Below are 23,717 nucleotides of genomic sequence, written 5' to 3'. Positions count from 1 at the left end.
ATCCCAGCTGCTGTTTGAGCTCCTCCTCTTGTGTCCAATGGGGCAACAATAGTTGTATGATTCCCACTTAGAGAGCACCTTAAGGGTTTCCATGTTACTTTTCCAAAGTGGGCGTTTTAAGGACTCTTGGCACCATTTTATGAGGTCGTGTGCCTTGCCCAGGATCACAGAGCTGATAAATGCCTGAGGTAGGATTAGAGCCAGGCCTCCAGCCTCTCTCCCTGAGCCCTGTTGCTCTCTGGGCTTTTCAGCGGGCTTCTCCTAGGCCTTCTGAGTCACTCTGTTGTCTGTAACCTCCATTGATTACCTGCCTTAGCTCCTGCCTCCTTTGTGGGGCTTTGTTTTAAAAATGTTTCCTTGGTGTATTTTGTCAACCTCTGTCTTGACCAACTTTCCCTAAAAGACAAATCAACCACATGTTAAGGCAAGTGATTGGGACCAGTGGAACAGATGCGTTTCACGTATAGTTTGCTGTTTCTTAACAGGGGAAGGAAGAATGCTCGTTCCAACATCTGTCCTCTGAACCCTGCAGCAGCTATAGTGCATTGGATTTGAATTCTGATGTCTTTTCTGGTCTTCATTTACATCATTAGTACATAGGGAAGAAGCATTCATTAGGCACTCTTGGTTTCGTTGTCTGTGTGACCCGGGCCTTCTGAGGCCAGAGAGGAGTAACACGCCTGTGGTCACACAGGCTATAGAAATAGCTAAGGCAGGAGTGGAACCCAGGCCCCCTGCCTCCAGACCATCATGCTTTCTCCTTCCCGTGTGGTCCTGCTTTTTGACTCTGACGCGTGTGCTCTTCCCCAGGATGTGGCTTTTTGAGGTCAGTGGGTGAGGTCAGTGCACATCCACATCCTTCTCTGTAGACAGCTGCCCGTCGTCCTTCTCAGAATTATTCACTTTATATCATCAGGATTACATTCTTGATTTTTATTTTTGGTTGTGGGATCCTGTCTCTCCTTTCTCTGAACCTTTGGAAAAAATCTATTCTCCCAAGACGTAGGGAGGGTCTGGGTCAGCCTTTGCCTGAATTTCCTCTCCTGGGCCATGGCCGCTTCCCTCCCGAGGCATGCCATCCTTTCCCCTGCAGGAGCAGCTTCCTCCTCGTCGGTCAGGCTCGGATCCAGAGAGCGGGACCCCCAGCTTTTTAAAGATGAGATTAAGGAAAGGCAGGATGTTCTTGTGCAAAGAGAGGACCGCACAGAGGGCCAGACTGCCCCATCTCCCATCACGCCCACATCCTGCCTTTAGGCACAGCCAGTGATCCGCCCCACGGAACTATTGCTTCTGGTTTCTCTCCCATTGATCTCTCTCAGTTCTCTTCCAGTCTTTGGCCTCTCGAGTTTCGGGGTTCCCCACATAAGTCTAGTTTTTCAGTCTGGCTTTTTTGTCCCCTTTAAATGAGGTCGACCTTTCCAGAGCCATGTCAAGTTGTGGATTCCATCCCACTAAATCTGAATGATGCCTGCATGATCATGTTTGCCTGCTTGGGTTAGGGTTGATATAGCTTTACATCTGATGTCTCACCCCACTGGGGAATGGGCTGCCCCTCCTTTGAAGAGTCAGGCAGAGGCCAGAGGACTACTGGTCCAGGGTGTTTTAGGGGAGGGAATTCCATTGGTGTGTGGGTTGGACTGGGCAGTCCCTTCCATCTCTCACTGTGATCTTTGTTATGATGCAAAGGGAATCAGCAGTGTCCAGACCTGCAAGAGGGCTCGTGGGGTGTGAGGCCTGGAAAGAAAGGATCTGCTGAGGAAGTGGCGGTCAGAATATGTCCAGTCAACTGGTGGATATGGTGGCCAGGGGATGTGGAGGTGCCACTTCCAGGCCAGTTCTCCCAGTAGAAGAGTTTGGCAGCAAGAGGGAGGAGAGAAAGAGGACCAGAGGTAGATGATTGGAATGGTCTAGGGAAGGATTTTTAGGATTAAGCAAACCTGTCTGTGTTTGTGGACACATCAGTGAGGGAATTAAAGGTTCATGAGAAAGGTGGTGACTTCTAGATCCTGGCCCTGGCAGAGATAGAAGAGAATGGGATGGAGGACGAGGTGGGATTGGCCTTAGTAACTAGTAGTGATGGGTTTTTCTGTGGGAAAGTGATGGTGCTGAGCTCAGGGGCGCAGAGGAAGCCAAACTCAGGTGGCATCGGTCACAGGCAAGCTCTTCTGGCTCTTAGCTGTGTGACCTTGGGCACATCTCTCCCCCCATTCCCTCCCAGCACTAGCCTTTTATGGTTCTGTGACTCCTGGGAACAGCTAACTTCCGGGCAGGACCAGAACCCCCCACTGGGAAATGCATCCTGGCTGTGGTTAGCAAGACTCCTCTGAGGAAGGACCTAGGGGAGCTGAGAGGACTGAGCCTGATCTTGGGACACCATGTGGGTCTGGGCAGCCCCACCCTGCCTGTGGCCGGGCCAGCTCTGTGGAGACAGCAGTCCAAACCAAGGGCTTAGCGTGAGTTCACTGGAGAAGTTTCCATAGGCTGGGAGCTCTGGGAGGGTGGGCCCTGGGCACAGCACCAGGCTGTCTCTGTCTCCAGTCAGGCCACACTGAGTCAGTGGTTGCTGTAACCTGGACATCAGTCAGCTGTGTGTTTGCACTCTGGGTCCGTTCCAGGTGTCCCCAGTGAAGATCTGCGACTTTGACCTGGGCAGCGGCGTGAAGCTGAACAATTCGTGCACCCCCATCACCACGCCAGAGCTGACTACACCGGTAAGTATTCTGGACGCCAGGCCCTGGCCGAGGATCCCATCACCCTTTACCCCGTCCCAGACTACAGCCGCCTTCAGGGAGCACCCTCCAGGCAAGAGGCTGCCGAGACAAAGGCAGGGACCGCCCAGCCCCATGTCTCCTCATTCTCTCCTTCCAGTGTCTTCTAGGCCCAGGAGTTCTTTTGGGGGGAGTCCTATTCTAATGAGGCTAGCCTCCCGGGCCTCCTTGATACCTATGAAATAAAGCATTCCAGGCTCTCAGTCAGTCCACAAGCATTTATTAAGTCCTTGCTGTGTGCCAGGCTCCATGCTAAGGGCTGGGAATGCAACTACAAGCAAAAAGAAAGGCGGCCCCTGGCTTCAGGGAGCTTACGGAGGCTGGGCACCCCCTCCTTCAGAGGGGGAGCCGCCGGCCTGCAGGGCCAACCACACCCCTTAGCTTGGGCTGCCAGCCATAGCCACCTCCTGCCTCCACACCCCCCCACCCCCCGATCCCAAGGGAGCCGGCTAAGGGTGTGAAGATCAGTGGTGAGCAAGCATTTTAAAACACCTACCGCGCTAGGTGAGCAGAAGTGAGAGAGGGGAGAAGGGGAGGAAGGGAAGGATTCTCCGAGGGGGAGCCAGGAGGGAAGATGGTCCAGGAAGAGGGCTTAGTCAGTGACGTGAGAAGGCAAGGTCCCATGGAGAGCTCCAAGAAGTCTGGTTTTTCTGGACTACCACTATCCACTGTGCCATTTGGCTGCCCAAAGAAATGTACTTTTGATGTCAGGAAGACCTTCCCAGCATGACTGCTGGCAGAGGTGGTGGGCCTGTCCTCCAGGGGCCGGAGGGGAGGCTCCTCTCAGCCGGGTTCTCCTGGGAATCCCTGTAGCCGTGAGAGTCTGCGCTGCTGACCACTGGGCAGCGGGTACTTGGAGGCAGGATTTGGTGCCCGCGGCACACTTCCAGGATGTCAGGCGTGTTCTCTGTATGTTCTGTGTGCAGTAGGGGCTCAAGACATGCTCATAGCTCTCCCCGCATCTCCCCCTTCTCCCTCCAGTGCGGCTCAGCCGAGTACATGGCTCCCGAGGTGGTCGAAGTGTTCACCGAAGAAGCCACCTTCTACGACAAGCGCTGCGACCTGTGGAGCCTGGGGGTGGTTCTCTACATCATGCTCAGTGGCTACCCCCCCCTTCGTGGGTCACTGTGGCACCGACTGCGGCTGGGACCGGGGAGAGGTGTGCCGTGTCTGCCAGGTGAGGCCCGCCGCCTGAGGCTCCTGCTGCAGCCGCCTCCAGACTCCAGAATGCTGTAGGAGGGAGAGGTGTGGCAGCCAGGCCTGGACGAGCTAATGAGCCTCCCTGGCATCTAGGGCGGGCTGGGGCCAGGGCAGGCGTGAGCCCCGTGTGCCCTTGAGGTGTCAGAGTGGTGCGAAATAAGAATAGAAAAAAGCACGGAGGAGCGCTCAGCCAGCACTGATTAAGCTCCTACTGTGTGCCAGGCCCTGAGCTTGCACTGGGGGTCCAAAGAAAGCCAGACGACAGCTCCTGCCCATCTAAGGGGGGGAGGTGAGATGACAACAGATTCATCATTGTCATAGTTGGCATTTCTAAACTTCTCTCACATTATCACATTTGATCCTCTCCCCTACCCTGGGAGGGAGGTGCCATTGTGATCCCCACTTTGCAGATGAAGAAACTGAGGCCAAGAGGGGCCAAGTGACTGTCACAGGGTCACACAGTAAGTGTCAGAGGTGAATTTGAACTCTGGCCTTCCTGACTCCACATCTTTTACCCTTCACTACCCTGTCTCCTCAGTACCTCTCATCACAGTTGTATTTGATATTTTAGAGGGTGCAGAAGTCATTTCATAGAGGCTCTACTCAGGGCTCCCCAGAACAGCGCAGGGACCCCAGCTCCCCCTCGTCATTCTGCACCTGGGGAAACTGAGGCCCAGAGAAGTGAGAGGTCAGCCCAGGGTTGATTCCAGGGAGTCCGGAGCAGAGGCAGGAGCAGGAGAGACGGGCTGGAGCATCCCATCGTGAAGGTGACCGATCTTTCTCTCCCCAGGACAGGCTTTTTGAGAGCATTCAGGAGGGCAAGTACGAGTTTCCGGAGAAGGACTGGGCACACATATCTCCGGAGGCCAAAGACCTGATCTCCAGGCTTCTCGTGCGTGATGCCAAGCAGAGGCTCAGCGCCGCCCAGGTCCTGCAGCACCCGTGGGTGCAGGGGGTGAGTATCCGGGCGGCCCGAGCCCCGGCCAGAAAGTGGAAGGGGTGTGGGTGCTGCCCCCACTGTGGCCGAGCCCGGGTTCGAGTGCCGACTCTCCCACTTTCTAGCTGTGTGGCCTTGAGTAAGTTCCTTTGCCTGTGGGTCTCAGTTTCTCCATCCATAAAAAGGGAAGTGGACTCGATGACCACTGAGATCCTTTTTTGCTCTAAGTCCTGTCACTTTCTGATTTTGACTCTAGAGAGTCCTTGAGCAAATTAACACCTCTGAGCCTCAGTTTCCTCATCAGTAAAATGGGGTGCTAATGCTTGCACTATTCTCCTTCCCAGGGTGGTTGTAAGGAAAACACTATGAAATGGGAGGCACTGTTAATAAATGGGACTTTACAGTTTACAGAATGTTCCTCTCCCCAGGAAGGGGAATACCACCAAAGTTATCACACCCATTTTATAGATGAGCAAACTGAGGCTCTCAGAGGAAGAAGAAGCGACCTGGCTAAGGCTGCTCATCGAGGCTCTCCTTGCTCCGCTGTGTCCGGAGGACAGTGGTGCCAGCCAGGTCCCGGGGGGAGGGAGGGTCAGCGCTGCCCTGCAGCTCTCTGTCCTTCCTATTTCAGCAGGCTCCGGAGAGGGGACTGCCCACGCCGCAGCTGCTGCAGAGGTAAGGAGGCCAGGACGGGTCCGAGCTGTGTCCTCCCCCAGGCCCTGGGAGTTAGGTTGGGCAGGGCCTCCGAGAAGTTCAGTGAGCCCCGGGCTCTCCTCCTTCCTCCCTCAGGGCTTAGTGTGGCGCCTGGCACATAGCAGGTGCTTCTTAAATGCTTGTCCATCTGACTGGGCTCCCAGGCCTGTCCTGGCTTTTCTCCCCTCTCTTCCCTCTGACCTAGCGTCCTGATAACTTCTCAGGGTAACAAGGGGCAGGCCAGCTCAACCTCAGGTCCCTGGTGTTGGACCTATGGGGGCCAAGTGAAGGGGCTCCATGCTGAACGTGGCCTAGAGGACCCTTTAGCCTGGGGGTGGGGGGGATGCTTCTTCCCTTGCAAAGGGGCCTTGCTCCCCGAACTCCTCGTGTGGTTTGGGGGCGACCCCCCACCCCTGTCGGTTGTACATTCTCTGTGCATAGATGGGCCTCTTGACCTGCCCCCCAGGGTGACAATAGCCAGTAAACCTGTGAAAACAAATCCCAGAATTCAGCCCAAAGCTGAAGTCAAAATAAGCGATTACAGGGTGATCCCGGGGGCCACAGCCCCACGATGGCTGGGGGAACTGGGACTCGGAGGGCGTAGCACTCTAGGGTCCAAGACTGATATTCCATCAAACTCTGGAGGACTTGCAGGTCCCAGGGAGGCTCTGCCCCCCTACCCCGAGGATGCCCTCCTGCTCAGGCCTCCCTCCCCATACAGCTGGTCATGCTTAGAAAGCCCTGCCCTCCCCTGCCCCCTGCTGGTTTGTTCCTCACGAGCAAAGCTGCTCCCATCTCTGGAGTTGCCGGGTCACCCTGCCAGGGTTCCAAGTCCAGTTGCTCTCCCCGCCTTAGCAGGCTGCTGCACCTGTGGAGCCAGGCCTTTCCCCATACTGAACCCAGAATGCCTCAAGGCTATTCCCAAGCATCCTTCCCCTTAAACAGTGGACAGATTAAAGGGAAAAAAAGATTGTTTCCTGTGTAGCAAACACTGCAGGTCCTCAAGGACACAAGGAGAGAAGCTTCCGTTCTGATGCTGGGACACCGCACACAGCAGGGGGAGGTGGCTGGGAGTGGGCTCTTTGGCTTGGAAGGTTACTGGGTTGGGAAGGAGGCCTTAGGAGAAGACACTGACACCTCCCCTCCAGCAATAACGAGCTTCCTGAGGCAGTGGGCCCAGTCAAGGTAGCTCACAAGAAGCAGTTTCCCGGGATGCTTTGGGCCTGTGGTAGCTTCCATGGGATAATTGCTCAGCCTCCCAGGGGAAGGCCTTGGCAGTTGGATGGAGGCATTCTGCATTATTGAGCTGTTTGCTCATTTTAATCCATCTGCAGAAGTGTTTGCTGAGGGGGGAAGGCCGGGGTCCGGCTGGAAAATGGGCTGAGCCATCCCCCCCCCCACTCTCTCCTCAGGAACAGCAGCATCAAAGACCTGACACTCTTTGCAGCCGAGGCCATCGCCCTGAACCGCCAGCTCTCCCAGCATGAAGAGCAGGAGCTGGGGGAGGAGCAGCAGGCGCTGAGCGAAGGCCTCTGCTCCGTCAGGCTCTCCCCGCCTTCCAAGTCCCGCCTGGCACGGCGGCGAGCCGAGGCTCACGCCGGCCGCCACGGAGAGCCCAAGCCTGCCCTGGAGGCCCTCTGATGGCGGCGCTCTGCATCCACTCACCTCCAATGATGGCTCCCAGGTGGGGAGGCCGGGCACCCTCCTGCCGCCCGGCCATCTGTTCCTCAGCATCTTCTCGGCTCCAGTGTGTCTATCTCTGGCTCTGCACTCACTCACAAACACAATTCATCTCTTTCTCCCCCTCCTCCCCCTTCTGGTAATTCTGCTATTCCCTAGGGGGCCTTGAGAATGAAGCTTTCTCCAAGGAGGTTGTCATCAGAAAAGATAACAGTCACTTGTCACTTTGACTAAGAGGGTCATTTCATCTGGTTCCTGAATCCAATATGAGCACCAGTGCTGCTCTGAGTCAGGTTTGAAAAGTGTTTAGGTGGTCGCCGCCGTCCAGACAGCAGGCCTCTCCCTCCCACCCGGCTCCATCCACCCATGGCACACACGCTTCCCTGTGCTGCTCTCCAGCCTTCTCCCAGGGAGGGTCGAGTGAGCCCCCCACCACATCAGTCCCTCCCCCCGTGCCCACCTCCAGCTCAAGAGTGGAAGAAGAGGCAGCGTTCCGATTTTCCAGTTCAAGAAATCGGATCCATCTTCCCGTTTTCAGCCTGTCCCCAAGCCTGTGAAATGCATGTGTCTTGTCTTGCTATGAAGGAACTGTCCCTGGTGCATCAGCCTCTTCCTCCTTTGTACTTGCTGCTAAAGTCCATTTAAAAAGAAGAAAACACAGTGTTAGCTGCGCTCTCCTGGCACAGAGAGTACACGGGCACTGTGGACCTGCAGGCACTCCCGAGAAGAAGCTGGAGTCTGGCTTCTTTATCCTCCCCAGGCCTGGGAGTTTGTTTGAAGCTTCTCCCTTCCTCAGCTAATCTGTTTGAAACTGATTGGAGAAGTTCTCAGCCTGACCATTGTGGTAGGCAGGGTTGGCTTGGGAATCCCTGAAGAATGTGGATCCAGGCAGGGAGGGTGGTCAGGCTGGGGGGCGGGGCTTGGAGCTGGAGGTGGCCAGGCCATGGAATGAGGAGGAGCTGCTGCCACACAGTAGGTCAGAGTAGGTTGGCATCAGCCTTCTGGAGGTCCAGAGGTGCCACTGGATTTTTATATATTGTGCTGTATGGATGACTAGCATTAAGAAATATGAACACGCCTATTTAAGACTTTTATACACTGACGGTGTTGTTTTGAGCTGTAGTTTTAATAAAATTATTTTTAGTATAGTTGGAGTATTGCCCTTGGTGCGTTCAAGACCCCTCCAAGAGGTGGGGGGTGGGGACATGTTTCACAGTAGCTTCCCTCCCACTTGTTTTAATCATTACCCTGAATTTTAGCTCAATTCAACCGATGGTTGTTAAGAGCCTGGCTGCCATGTCTGTACAAGGCCTAGACTCAAGCCGGGGAGCCAGAGGAGGAACCTGCCACAGCCCCTGCCCTCCACGTGCTTGCACTCTCCTGGGGGACACACCTTGTAATCCAAGGTGGGGAGTGTGATGGGGAGATCAAGCTGGGAAGACTCCATGGAGGTGGCCCTGCCTGTGCTTACTCTTGGAGGGAAAGGGGCTAGAGATGAGAAAGTGCATCCATCCCAGGCTGGGAGGGGACAGACCTATTTGAATGAGCAGCAGCTAGGGGGCGCCACACGGCTCGAGCACGCACACGTCTCTCCAAGCCTTGAATTGAGGGAGCATCCTCAAGTAAATATTTAAGCACCTACTAAGAGCCAGGCACTGCCTAAGCACCTCAGTGCGTGAGCACATCCCTTAGGCTCGGAGTACAGACTGCTCGGAGCCTCTGCTGGGGACTGAGAATATCGCAGACATGACCTCTAATTAAACATTAATTAAATGAATGGGAATTTGTTCCCTACCTTCCCCAGCCTGTGCTCGAAGGCTTCCAGTGCTGGGAAACTCTTCCCTCCGAAGCCCCTTCCCCTTCCCCCTGCGTGCTAGGGAGTTTTCCTTCCCGTCGACCGTCATTGGCCTCCTCTGCCATTACCACTCGGAATCCTTCCTTCACGTAACCCTCGGGCGATGGAGATGGCTGCCTTGTCCCCCTGAGGCTTCTCCAGGCTCCAGCATCGCCAGCTTTTCGCCGTCCCCATCCCCCTCCTGGTTGTCCGCCTCTTTCCCTGCACCTGCCCTCGCTGGGGGCCAGGGGAGAAGTGGGGGTGAGATGAGATTTGTCTCTCGCCCGGGTGCACATGCCACCCCCAAGCCCTCCTCCGTCGGGTTCCATTGTCTATTCGGGGCTTTCCACTGGCATCTTGGGGGACTCATCACCCGTGGATCCCTTTTTGTCAGAATTCGAATACTTAACTGAGGGGAAGAGCTTCTCCGGACCCTGACCCCTCCTTGGCGACCTTCCTCCCTTAGAATGTAAACCCCTTGAGGGCAGGGACAGGGATAGGCCAGCCTTTCTCTTATCTCCAAGATGTCACCTGGCACAAAAATACCTCTTGCCTTGGCTCTGAATTTTTATAGACAATGGAAAACTGTCTGTATGTTGACAATTTACACATTAAATGTAAATTTCGATTTAAATCATAAAAAGTACATTACCTCCGTTATTCTATTTGTACCTCATGACCACTCTGGGAGAGAGAGAGGCGCCCCCTCTCTGAGGAGAGTGAGGACCATGATTTAGAGCTGGAAGAGTATGCATTCATTTTACAGAGAAGGAAACTGAGGTTCCAAGCCAGAAAGTAACTAGTCCAAGGTCACCCAGCTAGTAAGCAAAGCTGGGATCTAAACCTAGGGCCTCCTGACTAGAGGTCCAGCGATCCTGCTTCCACCAGGATACAGTGCTGTTTACACAGACTCTGTCTGGGCTAGCTAGCTCCTCCGCTTAGGCCAAAGGTTCTGATGAGGCCAGCATCCTGAGCTCAGTCCTCTGCTGCATGGGGTCTGCCCAAGAACAGAGAGGGACCGCAGGCTTGGCAGGGTGTGGACCCATTGTTCAGGGAACATTTGTTGTTAAAGACTTACTGTGGGCAAGGGAGTCCAGGGACAGGGCAGAGCAGACAGACCCTTCCTCTCCAAGAGCTTAGGATGTGATGGGGTTGGGGAGGCCATGGGCACAATTACGAATGATAGAGGAAGAATGAGGCCATGACAAAGGAGAGGGTCCAGGCAGACTCCTGTGAGCAATTAGGGGAAGGAGAGATTGTTTTCTCTCGGGCAGAAGGCTTTCTGGAGAAGGTGGGACCTGAGCCTTGGCCTTGAAGGAAGGGATGGAAGTTCGCCGAAGCACTGCGCCCCCCCCATCCCGGGAGGGAGGAAGAGGAAGGACCACAGAAGGAGCAAAGGGACAGACAGGAGCAGGGAGGGGGTTGGCTGGAAAGTCCAGGATGTGAAGGGAAACAGGATGAAACTAGACTGGCCAGGCGGATCAGAGCTGAATTGTGGGGCCTTGGACACCAGGGGCAGCTCCTGAAGGGTTATGTTGAGTGGGGACTTAGGGAGAACAGGCAAAGGAAAGAAAGGACTGATTCCTGGACCCAGGAAATGTAGAGTTTAATTAGGGTGGGCTACCCTTAGGAGACAGGATGGTATAATGGATAGAGCCCCAGAGCTGGGCTCAAGTCCTGCCTCTGCCATAGGCAGGCTGTGTGACCCTGGGCAAGTCACAGTCTCTGAAGACTCCTACCTCTCCTGAGATCTCCCTCTACCACTGAAATCACAGATCCAGTCTATCCCTTAGAAAATCCTTCAGCAGAGATCTCAGGAGGCATCTAATTAGGCCTGAAGAGGAATCCCAGTTCCTCCTTCCTGCACCCTACCCCCAAGTGGTCATTCTATCCACTTGATCCAGGAACACCCCAAGCCGGTTTCCTTCTCTGTAAAATGAATGCAGGAGCATTCCCAACATGTGGAAGGGAGTCTGCCCTTCTGCTCAGAGCCAGGCCAGTGGGGGGCCCTTTTCACCCAGGACATTGTTGGGATAGACGTTCAGTGTCAATTTCATTGGCAAAGCCCCTGTCTAATGAGGAATCTCCTTCCTCTTCACATCTCTCAGCTGGCAAGTATTCTTGCCTAGGTGTAAAGACTGGGGCCCCAGTGAGGCTGGACAGACAGATGCCCCTGGGGCCAGAGGCAGGACCAGAATGGGGTTCTCCTGAGGCCAAGTCTCAGCCCCTGAAGAACGCTTCCCCTTCCCTGTCAAGTCTAAGAATTAGAGCTGGGGCCTGATGCTTCTGGGCTGGGAAGTATATAGAGGAGAAGGGAGAGAGAAGACTGGACAGTGGCTGAAGGGTCTTCTTCTCCAAGAATAGAGAAGGCAAGGTGGGACAGTGGACAGAACAGGGAGCATTTGGGATCAAAGGACTTAGATTCTTGCTACCCATGTGACCCCAGGCAAGTCCCTTCCCCCGCTCTGGGCTTTAGTTTCATCCAGTTTAATTTATGAAGCAACAACTATGTGCTAGGCAATGGGAAAGCCTTCCCTGCCCTCAAAGGGATTCCACTCTAGGTGTGTGTTTGGGGGGGTGATGGGTGATAAGCTATCAGCAAATACAAGGTGATTTAAGGAAGGGGCAGATGCTCACAACTGGGGAGGGGGGAATCAGGGAAGGCTTCACAGAGGAGGTGGCCCCCCGCACTGAGCCTTGAAGTGAGTAGAGCAATAGAGAGCCCCACATGCGTAGAGTAGCCCACGACTCCTCAGAGGGATACTTGCATTCCTACCAGGAGGGGAAGCAGGAGATTGGGGCCAGAGGCCACCCGACTCTCCTCATAAAGAAAAGGTACCTAGCTAAAAGGTAAAATGCTTCCTTGCATATTATTAGTCTAGGGGGTATGATCTAGTTCCCTCTAACTTCTGATCACTTTGTCATTTTAGGGGAAAGGGGGACCCTGAGCTCCAAAGACTTGACCCCTTTCCCACCTAATACCAGTTCCACAATGGATACACACAGTGAATAGCAAAGAAGTCCATTTATCCAAATGGTAGCAAAGCAGAAATCAAAGAAGGCATATGTAGGAGAATATATACCAGACAATACAGAGTGAAGGCACTTTCCTATGGGGAGTGAGATTTTTGCTGCTGTTGTCCATTCATTTCAGCCATGTCTGACTCTCCATGACCCCGTCTGGGGTTTTCTTGGCAAAGATACTGAGTGGTTTGCCATTTCCTTCTCCAGTTCATTTTACAGATCAGGAAAAGGAGGCAAACAGGGTTAAGGGACTTGCCCAGGGTCATACAGCTAGTAAGTGTCTGAGGTCATATTTGAATTCAGGTCTCCCCGATTCTATGCCATTGTCTGTCCACTGCGCCACCTAACTGCCCCCAAACTGAGAGAGAGCCCTTGATCTCACCCAAGAGGAAACTCTCTACAGCCTCTAGAATAAGGACGTGATGGAGACTTCCAGCTCCTTTCATGCTGGCTTCTTCCCAGAGTCTTTTCCTTCAGCAACCTGAAATGGGGTTGGCCTCTTCCATAGTCTCTCTCAAAGTGCCAAGAACACCCCAAGCCACTTGATACTCAAAGAAGACTTGATGTTTGACTGGACCTCAAGGGAGGTGCCCCTAAAGAATCCCTTAGGCAGACCGGTCAAAGCTGGAGCCCCTCTGCTTTTACCCACGTGCCCCTCATAGGTGGGGCAGGGCATTCATCTTGACCAAGAAGGAGGAAGTCCTGTAACAACGGGTGTTGGGTTACATTAGAGATGAGGACAGGTTGCCTTCTGGCCACAGAAGCCTCATCTGTTGTAAAATGAAGGGCCTGAATGCCATGATTGCTGAGGACCCCTTCAGCTTCAGGTCCTCCAGTCCTAGGTTATTTCTCCTTTCTTTGACCCTGGGAGATCTGCACATACCTCTCTGGTGGGATTTCCCAACCTTTTGCTTTGGAGTTCATTACCTGTCCTTGTAAGCTCCTTAGTAGAGGAACATACCCTCTACCCATAAAAGGGTCTATTGAATGAAGACCTTGAACAATGTCTTTAGAAGATGATGGTCAGCATGAGGACACTGAGGAAAAAACCATCAGACAATCAGTTGAGGGAACTGACAATGTTGAGCCTGGAGAAGCTTTAGAGGTGATATCGTTGCTCCCATCTGCTCTGTTCTGGAACAGGCATTAGACTTGCTCTGTGTGGCCCCAGTGGGCAGAACCAGGAGCACTGAGTGGAAGTTAGTGGCAGAGAGGCCAGTGTAGGCTGGATTAATAATGAGAGCTATCCCAAAGGGGCATGAGCTGCCTCAGAAGGTAGTGAGCTTCCCCTCACTGGAGGTAAGCAAGTAAAGCAAGTGTGGCCATCTGCTGGGGATGATGCTGGGGGGATCCCTACTCAGGTCTTGGTGGGACTAGATGCCTCGGAGAGGTGCGTGGTGTCTGTGCCTTTCCTTGTGCAAAGCTTGAAGCTGCCTCTCAGGGTTGGGGTTGCCTCAAGGTCTTGATGAGGTCTACAAAACCATAGCCCGTAGGATCATAGGATTGATGGGTATGATCTAAGAGTCATGGGGCCGTTTTACAAAGGAGGTAACTGAGGCTTGAGAGGACCCCATATTGGCCAAGGCAGGATTCTGACCAGGAATCTCCCACTGTCTGTCCTCTCCTTCCCCTCCTCCATCCTCCTGAGGGATGCTCTTGGCCTTCCATGATTCTCTCCCCCACTGGTGCCACTCAGGCTGATCTGGTGAGTCATTTCAGACTACAGGAAAAGGAGGGCTCCATCTGGAAAACTCTGTGAGGGAGGGGAATCCCTCTCTCCTCAAAGTGGACCAGAGAGGGAGATGGAGGTAGAGAGGATCCCTCCTCTCTCCAGCTCCTTTCCCCCCCTCTCCCCCCCCCACTCCCCATGCAGGAAACAGTCTCTCTAGAGACCCAGGAGAGGGACTGAGTGGGGAGTTGCAGAAGAGACTTGAGATGAGGAACGAAGGGGAGAGCTCTGTCTCTGAGCCTGACTGGCAGGGGCCTGGTGGCTGGTCCCACCATCTGGTCAGGACTCGTCACTCAGTATCTAGCCAGAGTCCCCCTCTCCCAGACGCCATGCACTGGAATGGAGGTGGGCTCAGGACCTCTGGATTCTACTCCTTGCTTTGCCAGGGGCTCCCTAGAGGGCCTGGGCCAATTCACCCAATCTCACCAGGACTCAGTTTCCTCTACTGTCAAACAGGGAAGCAAGTGTAGAACAGCGGTAAGAGTGGTGGCTCTGAGTAAGAGGATCTGGATTCATATCCTAATTCCAGAGTGACCACAGGCAGGCGGGGAGTGCACTGGGTAATGCTCTACACCTGAAGTTGGGAAGACCTGGATTCAAATGTAGCCTCAGACACTCACAGGCTGTATGACCCAGGGCAAGTCACTTACCCGCTCTCAGCCTCAGTTTCCTCATCTGTAAAATGAGGACAATAATAGCATCTACCTCCCAGGGTTGTGATGAGGATCAGACAAGTTTATAACTGACATGCATCACTCTCCAAACCTTACAGGGCTCCGTGAACGCTAGCTATTATCACCTAGCTTTTCCAGGCCTCAGTTTCCTCTTCTGTCAAGTGAAGTGGTTGGACTTCAATGTTCTCTAAGCTCCCAGGGATCTGTGCTTGTCTCTGTTCCGGCCAACATTTCTATCATTTTCTTGGACAAAGGCACATTTATCAGATTGGCAGATGGAAGGAGGGAATTAGCATTGGCATAGGACCTACTATGTGCCAGGCTCTGTGCTAAGTGCTATTTACAATTATCTCATCAGATCCTCACAACAACCCTGAGAGTGAGGTGCTATTATTATCCCCATTTTATAGATGAGGAAACTCAGACAAACAGGGGTTAAGTGACTTGCCCAGGGTCACACAGCTAATAAGTATCTGAGGCTGGATTTGAACTCAGGTCTTCCTGACTTCCAGACCCGGTGCTGTATCCACTGTGCCACCAACTACCGCTGATGACAGGGATAACTAAGAGACTGGATGCCAGTGGAAGTCCAAGAAAGCCCAGAGAGGCTAGAATGTTGGGCCAAATTGAAGAAATAAGGGACAATATGAAGTCTTACACTTGGGTTCAAAAAAATTACCTCTCCAACTATAAGGATGAGAGTAGCATGGTTAGACAGGAGGTGTTCTGAAAGGGATCTGGGGGTCTAAGTGGACCACAAGGTCAACAAGCACCAACAGTGTTACACAGCAGCCAGACAAGCTAATGGGATCTTAGACAGTATTAAGAGAGGCAGTGTCCAAGACTATAGAGGTGCCCATCCATCTATCTTTTTGTCTGCTCAGGCCACATCTGGAGCCTTGTATTCAGTTCTGGGCACCACTTACGAAGAACGCTGATAAATTGGAAAACAGTGTAGGGCAAACAGTGTGTGGAAGGGCCTTAAATTCATGTCATGTGAGGATCAGTTCAAGGAATGGAGAATATTTATCCTGGAGGAGACTCAGGACACAGGACAGCTGTCTTCAAATATTTGAAGAATTGTTATGTGGAAGAAGGAAGGGGTTTGTTCTGCTTGGCCCCAGAGGACAGAAGCAAGAAAAATAATTGGAAGTTGCCAAGAAACAGATTTAGGCTTGATGTCAGGAAAAACCTCCTTAGAGTGGAATAGGCTGCTTTGCAAGGTAATGAGCTCCCCATCCTTGGAGATCTGCGAGCAGAAGTTAGAGGCCCACCTGCTGGGAAAGTGGTATGAAGGTTCTTGTCCAGGTTTCAATTGGATCAGAAGTCTCAGATTCTGGGAGTATTTCCTGTTCTGAAAACCTCTCTGGCTGGGAGGGTAAGGTCCCGGGCAGAGGAGGGAGCAAGAAGGAGGGAGGGAGGGGCATTATCAACTTCCAGCCTCCTGAGCCTCATTGAATTAGAGCCTGGGAAAGCTCCTGACAGCAATGGGTCCCCCATAGAGCCCTTCCTTTGCCTCTGAGCCCTTTCCTCCCTCGTGTCAATGTCTCCTTCTCCCCATGAAGCCTGGGGGTGAGAGAGCTATCACACACACACACACACACACACACACACACACACACACACACACGCACACACACACACACCCCTTGGGCATCTTCTCCTCAGCCTACCCTCCTCCGGCCAGCATCCCTATCACCATGGCAGCTTGTTGCCGTGGAAGCAAGCTCAAGAGCCAGGCCAGGCTGTCGGCATCCTCCGCATGGCCCCAGGAAGCAGCTCATTCCTTTGGGGAGCCAAGGATTAATCACGTTGCATACCCCCAGCCCTCCCTCCTCAAGAAAATCAAATGGACTTCAGCCTCTCTAGCCCCAGCCTTGTCTCCCCACCCACCCACTCCTCCCTGGCTCCCAGACCTTCTCTGGTCCTGGGGAAGATGAGTGAAGCTGGAATGGACTCCAAAACCCTCCCCTCTATGCTCTATTGTGAACACCTCCACCCTTCCTGCTTGCCGGCTGCCTCAGCTAGAGCCCTCCTGTTTATGCTGGGACATTCTTCCCCACATCTACCCTCAATCACCAGCCGCTGTGCTCCTCTCATCCCTAACCCAAAGGAATAAGGCTTGACGTGCTGCTCCCCCTCCCTCTCTGCCCTTTGCCATCAATTCCCACCCACGTCTTTTCCAGGCTTCTTTCCCAAATTCAGAAATCCAAGCCTTCCCCGTCTGGTTTGAGATAGGCAGAGAGGCAGCCAGGCAGGGAGGCAGCCAGGCTGGGCTCTCCACTGATTTTCAGTACCACCTTGGGCAAGTTCCTTCCTCCCCCACTCTGGACTTCGTTTTCTCTATCTATGAAATGAACTGGAAGGTCTCTAAGCAAGCAGCTCTCTCCTCTGCCCCCTCCCCTACTCAGCTCTGCCATTCATGCTGTGTTGCAGGGGCGTCTAGTTCAGTCTCTACTGAGCAAGAATCCTCTTTGCAGCATCCTCAACAAGTGGCCGTCAGATCACAGCCCTCAAACTAGAGGCCAGCTAGTCTAACCTGATTGGGGGAAAGCCTGAGGCCAAAGAGGTTGTGACCAGCCCAAGGTCACACAGCTTCTAAGTAGCAGAGGCCAGATTGAAGCCCAGAGCCCCTGACACTAAAGGCAGTTCTTTCCCACAGTGCTGTAATGCCTTTACTTGAAGCCCTCCAAGGAAGGGGAGGCAGTTTGCTGCACCCTAAGGCAGCGCTGGCCGGAAGGTTTTCCTACCATCCTGCCTAACTCTGCTGGTTCTGCCCTCAGCAGGGCTAGGGCTCCAACACTGAACAAGTCGCCTCCTCCACGTGACAGCTGTTGGGGTGTTTCAGCCTTTGTCCTTTGGGAGCTGCGGATGGTGTGGGCACAGATGCTGTAGGTATGTACACAACAATGACAATAGCTCTTTGTTTAGTGTGTACTTCACACTAGACTCGTGGCGTATAGGGGAGAAAGTTTCAGTTCAGACGGAGGCTCGGCTCTCCTGGAGGCAAGGCTAAGACACAAACCCAGATCACTCTGATAAAAAGTGATCTCTGGTAATACACTCAGGGATCTAGTTTAATGTCATATGAGGTTGAGGAGGAACAGAGAAGGCTTCTATTTGAGGACAGATTTAAAGAACTGGTAGAAATCCAACAGGTAATGAAAGAGAGGGAGGGTGCTCCAGGCAGACGGCATGGCCTAAGCAAAGACATGGAGGTGGGAGGAGCCCAGGGAGTGATAGCTCTGTAAAAAGAGGAAGCAGGAAAGAGAGGCAAGAGAGAAAAATGTCTTCAGTAAGAGCCATAATCTTGGCCTTAGACTGAGCCCCGAGCCTGGTCACAGATTAAGCCCCAATCACACCCATCCCAACTGCAGACTGAACCCTTTCTCTGGTCACATTCTGAGCCCTGATCCTGGTCACAGTCAGCCTTCATCCTTGCCCCACTTTGACTGATCCCCAATCCCACCCCCTGTGCCCTGGTCATACACAGAGCCCCAATCCCAACCACAGACAGAACCCTGGCATCACCAGCCATTCCACTTAGTCTCAGTCAGGGCCATGGGAGAGATCAGGGATGAGAGCTTCCAGACTGTCCCAAGTTCGAAGGCCAAACTCAGGTCTCTGGTCTTGCTGAGAGGATTGGAAGAGAGGGAGGGTCCGGGTCTCCAGAGATAATGATGAAGATCCTTTGGCATGAGGCATAGAGAGATAGCCCCAGTCTTGTGCATATGGTGGAGTAGGGTATGTCTCTGCACAGAGCTTGCAAATCACAGGGGTTTTTCATGCACAATTATTCCGCAGCCTCCTTCTGTGACAGATCAGCAGGGGATTCTGAGTCCTGGGGACTCAGGCTGTCATTTGTTGCCTAATTAGAGGAGTAATCAGACCTCACTCTAGCACCAAAGCTGGAGATTTGAACATCTGGGGACAAAGGCCTCTGTTATCCAGGAATCTCTGGCCCAGGAGAAAGAGGGGAATTTTTCAGGGGGAGGAGGGTTGCTATGCATATTCCCATTACAGACTCTCAGAACTGCAAGGGGCCTCAGAGAGCGCCTAGTCCATCTTCATAGCCAGAGAAGAAAGACCCCCTACAATCTCTTTGAGAGGGATTGTCTAAACTGCTTGAACACTTCTAGTGATGGGGAGCTCACTACTTTATGAGGTGTTTCCTGCCCTGGTCAAGCCCCTCCCCCGTTCAATTGTGGTACAGCTGTTATTGTTAGATAGATCCTTCCTGCTGAAAGAATCAGATGGATCCATATTTGAAGATCCCCTACAATCATGCAGATCCCAACTCATGCATGCATTGCATGGATGTCTGAAAAAAAACCACATCTTGACCCCCCAGGGCAGCCTTTCAGCTTTCACATTCTCCCCCGACTTTCCAGGCTACACAACCCCAGTTCCTTTAACCTATCCCCGTAGGATGGGTATTCCTGGCCCCTCTCTACCCTGGCTGCCTTCCCCTGAACATTGTTCCCATGATCAACAGCCTTCTTAAGCTGTGGGGCCCAGAATTTATACTATGTATACCTTTTAGATACATAGCTATTTTTATATTGTCTCCCAAGCTTGGCATATCATAAGTACTTAATAAACGCTTGTTGACTGACTGAACACAGTAGTCTTGCCAAAGTCTGATGAGGACAGTAGGACCCTTCTCTCCCTCTTCCCAAAAGTTCTGTCCCTCTTCACACAGACCAAGGTCATATGAACATTTTTGGCAGGCACATTGCACTACTGACTCATATTGAGCTTGTGGTCTCCTCAGATCTCCCCCCCTAGATCTTTTTCAGGACAACTACTGTCTGTCCATGCCTCCCTCATCTTGTACTTGTGGATTTGATTTTTGTAACCAAGTTCAAGACTACATTTATCCCCATTTAATTTCATCTTATCACATTAAGCTGAATTCACTACCCTGTCAAGATCCATTTGGATCCTGACTCTGTCATCCAGTGTGTTGGTCCCTTCTAGCTTTGGGTCATGTGCAAATTTGATGAGCACAGGGCCAAGCACAGATCTTTGAGGACCTCCACTAGAGACCACCTACCATGTTGATGTTGAACTATTAACAACTCTTCTTTGAGTCCAGCCATGCAGCCAGCTCTGTATCTAACTTCTCTAATCCTTAGCTCTCCATCTTCTCCACAAGGAAAGCCTGGGATACTTTATCAAAAGCTCTGCTAAAATCTAGGTGAATTGTATCCACAGAATTCCTCTCATCTACCAGTTCAATAGTATATTGTTTAAAAAAAGGCGGGGGGGGGAGAAATGTGGTGAATCTGATAGGAGCTGTCCAGCCTTGATCAAGCTAGTCTGGCTGTTGGTAATTGCTTCCCTTTCTGCTTATTCACCTACCATCTCTTCAATTGCCTCATGTAGACTTTTCTCAGGAACCCAAGGCAAGTTCACTGGCCTAGAATGTGCAGGCTTGATTCTCTTCCCTTTATTGAAAACTGGGACAATGTTTGTCCTTCTGCAGTCTTGTGGTATTTCTCTTGTCTTCCACTATATTTTCCACATCATTGATGGAGGCTCAGCAATCACAACTGCCCATTCTCTCAGGACCCCAGGATGTCCTTCCATCTGGGTCAGAGAACTTGAATTTATCTAGGGAAGCTCAGTGTTCTCTTACTGTTTCCATATCTAATGAGGTACTGGCTAGTGAAGGCCCAGTTCTTAGAGAAAAGGAAGGGAAGGGAACAAGCATTGTTAAGCACCTACTGTGTGCCAAGCATTGTGCAAAGTGCTTTACAAATATTATCTCATTTGATCCTAACAACAATCCTGTTATTGAGGCAGCTAGGTGGTGCAGTGAATAGAGCACCAGCCCTGGAGTCGGGAGGACCTGAGTTCAAATCTGCCCTCAGACACATAGCACTTACTAGCTGTGTGATGCTGGGCAAGTCACTTAACCCCAATTGCCTTTAAAAAAAAAAAGCTACATGATTACTGGCCCTTTTTAAAAAATCCTGTTATTATTATACCCATTTTGCCATTGAAGAAACTGAGGCAAATAGAGGTGAAATGACTTGCCCAGGGTCACACAGCTAGTAAGTGTCTGTGACTGAATTGAAGCTCCTGACTCCAGGTCCAGTGTTCTAGGCACTGTGTCACTTAGCTGCCACCTAGCAGGCTCAGATTTACTCTTCCTAGTGAGTTGTACTGAACGTGGCTGATATTGCCTGCCTGGTTCTAATCCAGCATGACTTGGTAAGCCTCCTTCTGTCTATTGAGGAGATGGTACTGTGTAGTGACAAAGAGTTTTTTGGTTGGCTGAGGAGCCAGAAGGCTGAGGGAGCTAAATGTGCCCACACAAGGTTGTCAGGCTCTTCCCTGATGGTTTTTAAGTGAGAAGGATTGCTTGGTGCTTCTTGGGGCAGGGGGAGGGGAAGAAAGCTGCCAACACTACACACAGACACACACAAACATATACATGTGAGCATGCGTGCCTTGATACCATGTGTCTCTGGGTGTATGACAGTTCTATTTATTTTGCGTTTATTCTGTCCTGATCTTGAGTATTTAGAGTGGGGAGTGCCCCAAGTGACTGGAGATACGTCAAAGGTCCCCTTGGCAACTAGAGTCTATAGCGGCATGATCCAGAGCCATGGTGGCTGATGATGGAGGAAGCCCAACAGACAGAAGTACAAAAACAGCCCCCTGAGGATGGTGACAGCTTCTGGGATCACAATCCCTACTGACAGAGAAATGCAGGCTGTGCACTCTAGAAGGCATTTTTTTCTTGGAGTCCATCAAAGAAAGGGAACCTTTTGAGGCCTCCACAAAGGTACAGAAGGACTCCCAGGGCCGATGGTGGAGAGATACCCTTGGGCCATGTGTATGCCATTAGATTATGGAGTCCTCAGGGCAGAGCCATATATTTGCCTTGTTTTCATATCCCCAGCCCTTAGAACAGTGCCCAACACACAGTAAGTGCTTAATAAATGCTTGCTGACTTGTCTTGTTGATGCTATTGTAATTTAAGTTTCAGCCCACTACGCCTCCCCCCACCAGATTTTGCATATGCTTGGAGTCACATGATGGAGTGGGTTGTTTGAGGGATAGCACAGTCAGTGTCACTAAATTGAAGACTATTTGGAGGAGAGCATAAGGTATAAGAAGACTGGAAAGATGGGCAGGAGGAAGGCAAGCTATGAAAGGCTTTGAATGCCAGAGGATTTTGTATTTTATCTTGGAGATGATGAGAAACCACTGGAGTTTATTGAAAAGGGGTTTGGTGGGGGAAGTGGGTAGTGACATGGTTAGACTTGCACTTTAGGAAGACCAATTTGACAGCTGAGTGGAGAATGAGAGACAAAGACAGAGACAGAAAGACAGAGACAAAGACAGAGGTAGAAACAGAGATAGAGACAAAGAGAAAGAGACAAAGAGACTGAGACAAAGAGACAGAGACAAAGAGACAGAGACAGAGACAGAAAGAAATACATGGAGACAGAAAGAGAGAGAGGCAGAGAGACTTGGGGCAAGAACTGACAAGCAGGCCATTGCAAGAGTCCAGGAGGGAGGTGATGAGTGCCTGCTCCAGGGTGGTAGTGGTGATGTCAGGCACTGTACACTGAACCCAACATAATGATGTCATTTTGGTCCTCTTTGAGTGTGAAGGACAACAGCCAGCATCAGAGGAGAGAAGGGAGTGTGTAAAAGTGATGACACAAACGTAAAAACAACAGGACTTGTCGACTGCTGGATATGGGGAAGGCGGTGAGAATGAGGAGCTGAGGATGACACCTAGGTTAGAACCTTGCATGACTGGGAGGAGGCTGACACTCTCACTAGTAACAGAGAAGACTGGAGAAGGGAGTGGTCTGGGAAGAAACATAAATTTGGTTTTGAACATAACGAGCTTCTGATATCTATGAAACGTGCAGTTCAAGATATGTAACAGGCAGTTGGAGACAGGAGTGTGGAAGTCAGCAGAGAGGGTCAGGTGGATGACTAGATCTGAGAATCATCAGCAAGAAATTATGATATACCTTCTTAACACATAATGCTACAGCACCCCTCCCCCTTTTCCCTTCCTGCCTCTTTTGAATAAGGTATTCCCATTCAGACATATGGTACAGTAAGCAGGTTTCATCCAATCATGTCTGTGATACCCAAGAGACCCAACATAACCTGCCGACAGACTGTAAGAACCTTGAGGGCAGGGACTGTTTGGTCTTTGTGTCCTTATCACCTTGTGCCCTGCCCATAATAACCCCTCTATAAATTCTGGTTGAATTGTCAGACTCTGTGACTGAGGCAGGCCCTGCTGCACACAGGAGCTGCAGCCCCCAAACAGAGGTCACCAGGATTATCAGAGGTTTAGGTTTTCTGAGGCCTGGTGGAAAGAGTGTGGAGTTTAGACTATGAGGATGGGGTCAGACCCCAGCTCTGCTGCTCGATATCCATGTGGCCTGGCACTCCCCGCTCTCTGAACTGCTGTTTCCTCTTCTATAAAATGAGGGCGATCTCTCCAGCTCCAAAGCTGATCCGAGGAGCCTAGGACAATGGACAGATCCATGAGAGAAGCTATGGAGGGGGCAGGCTTGCCGTGGGAAGGCAGATTCTTATCACATATTCCCCTCCCACCCCCACCCCCCATCACACACAAATCTACCTGCGTGGCCTATCTGGCCACCTGCCAGAGTCCACGCAGACCTACAGTGAGTGTTGGGTAGAAAAGTAATTGGCAAGTGACACTGGAGTCCTAGGAGTAGGGGATGATTGGCTCTGGAGATGAGCAGATTTATAGCCTAGAATAGGGCATATCAGAGCTGGGAGGGGTCTTACAGCAGAGAATAAAGAATACAAAATCTATCAAGAAAAATATCAGAATTGAGAGGACTCTTAGAGATCATTGAATCCAAACCCTTTTTACAGAGAAGGAAACTGGGTCACAGCCTAGGGAAGACATTTTGTCCAATGTCACACTGCTCAGAAGTGGTAGTCAGGATTTGAACCTAAGTTCTCTGAACCCCCCTCCCCCTTCCCCTCCCTTTGCACTATACCCCACTGCCCAGTCTGAGCAAGGGCGCCATGGAAGCCTCCTAGAGCAATCTACCCTGCCCAGGCACTGTCTCCCTCCCTGCCCATCCCAAACCACTCCCCAGCTCATGTTGCTTTGGCCTTATTCATAATGCAACCCTTGCCTTTATCTCCTGAAGAA

General features: G+C 51.8%; 1 protein-coding gene across 1 annotated transcript in view; it reads left to right on the top strand.

Moving 5' to 3' along the window:
- Positions 1-8,426, top strand: part of MKNK1 (MAPK interacting serine/threonine kinase 1) — a 46,108-nt gene extending 37,682 nt beyond the window's left edge. The window contains 6 exon segments of the mRNA XM_020987653.2: positions 2,616-2,711; positions 3,750-3,875; positions 3,877-3,945; positions 4,759-4,923; positions 5,537-5,580; positions 7,011-8,426. Coding sequence (XP_020843312.1) covers positions 2,616-2,711; positions 3,750-3,875; positions 3,877-3,945; positions 4,759-4,923; positions 5,537-5,580; positions 7,011-7,239 — 729 coding nt within the window. The 3' untranslated portion in view covers positions 7,240-8,426.
- The last annotated feature ends 15,291 nt before the right edge of the window (positions 8,427-23,717 follow it).

Source organism: Phascolarctos cinereus, unplaced genomic scaffold (genome assembly GCF_003287225.1).
Source record: "Phascolarctos cinereus isolate Bilbo 61053 unplaced genomic scaffold, phaCin_HiC Scaffold_5;HRSCAF=322, whole genome shotgun sequence".
Classification (NCBI taxonomy): domain Eukaryota; kingdom Metazoa; phylum Chordata; class Mammalia; order Diprotodontia; family Phascolarctidae; genus Phascolarctos; species Phascolarctos cinereus.
Note: the sequence above shows the minus strand (reverse complement) of the source record. Positions and strands in the feature narration are given on the sequence as shown.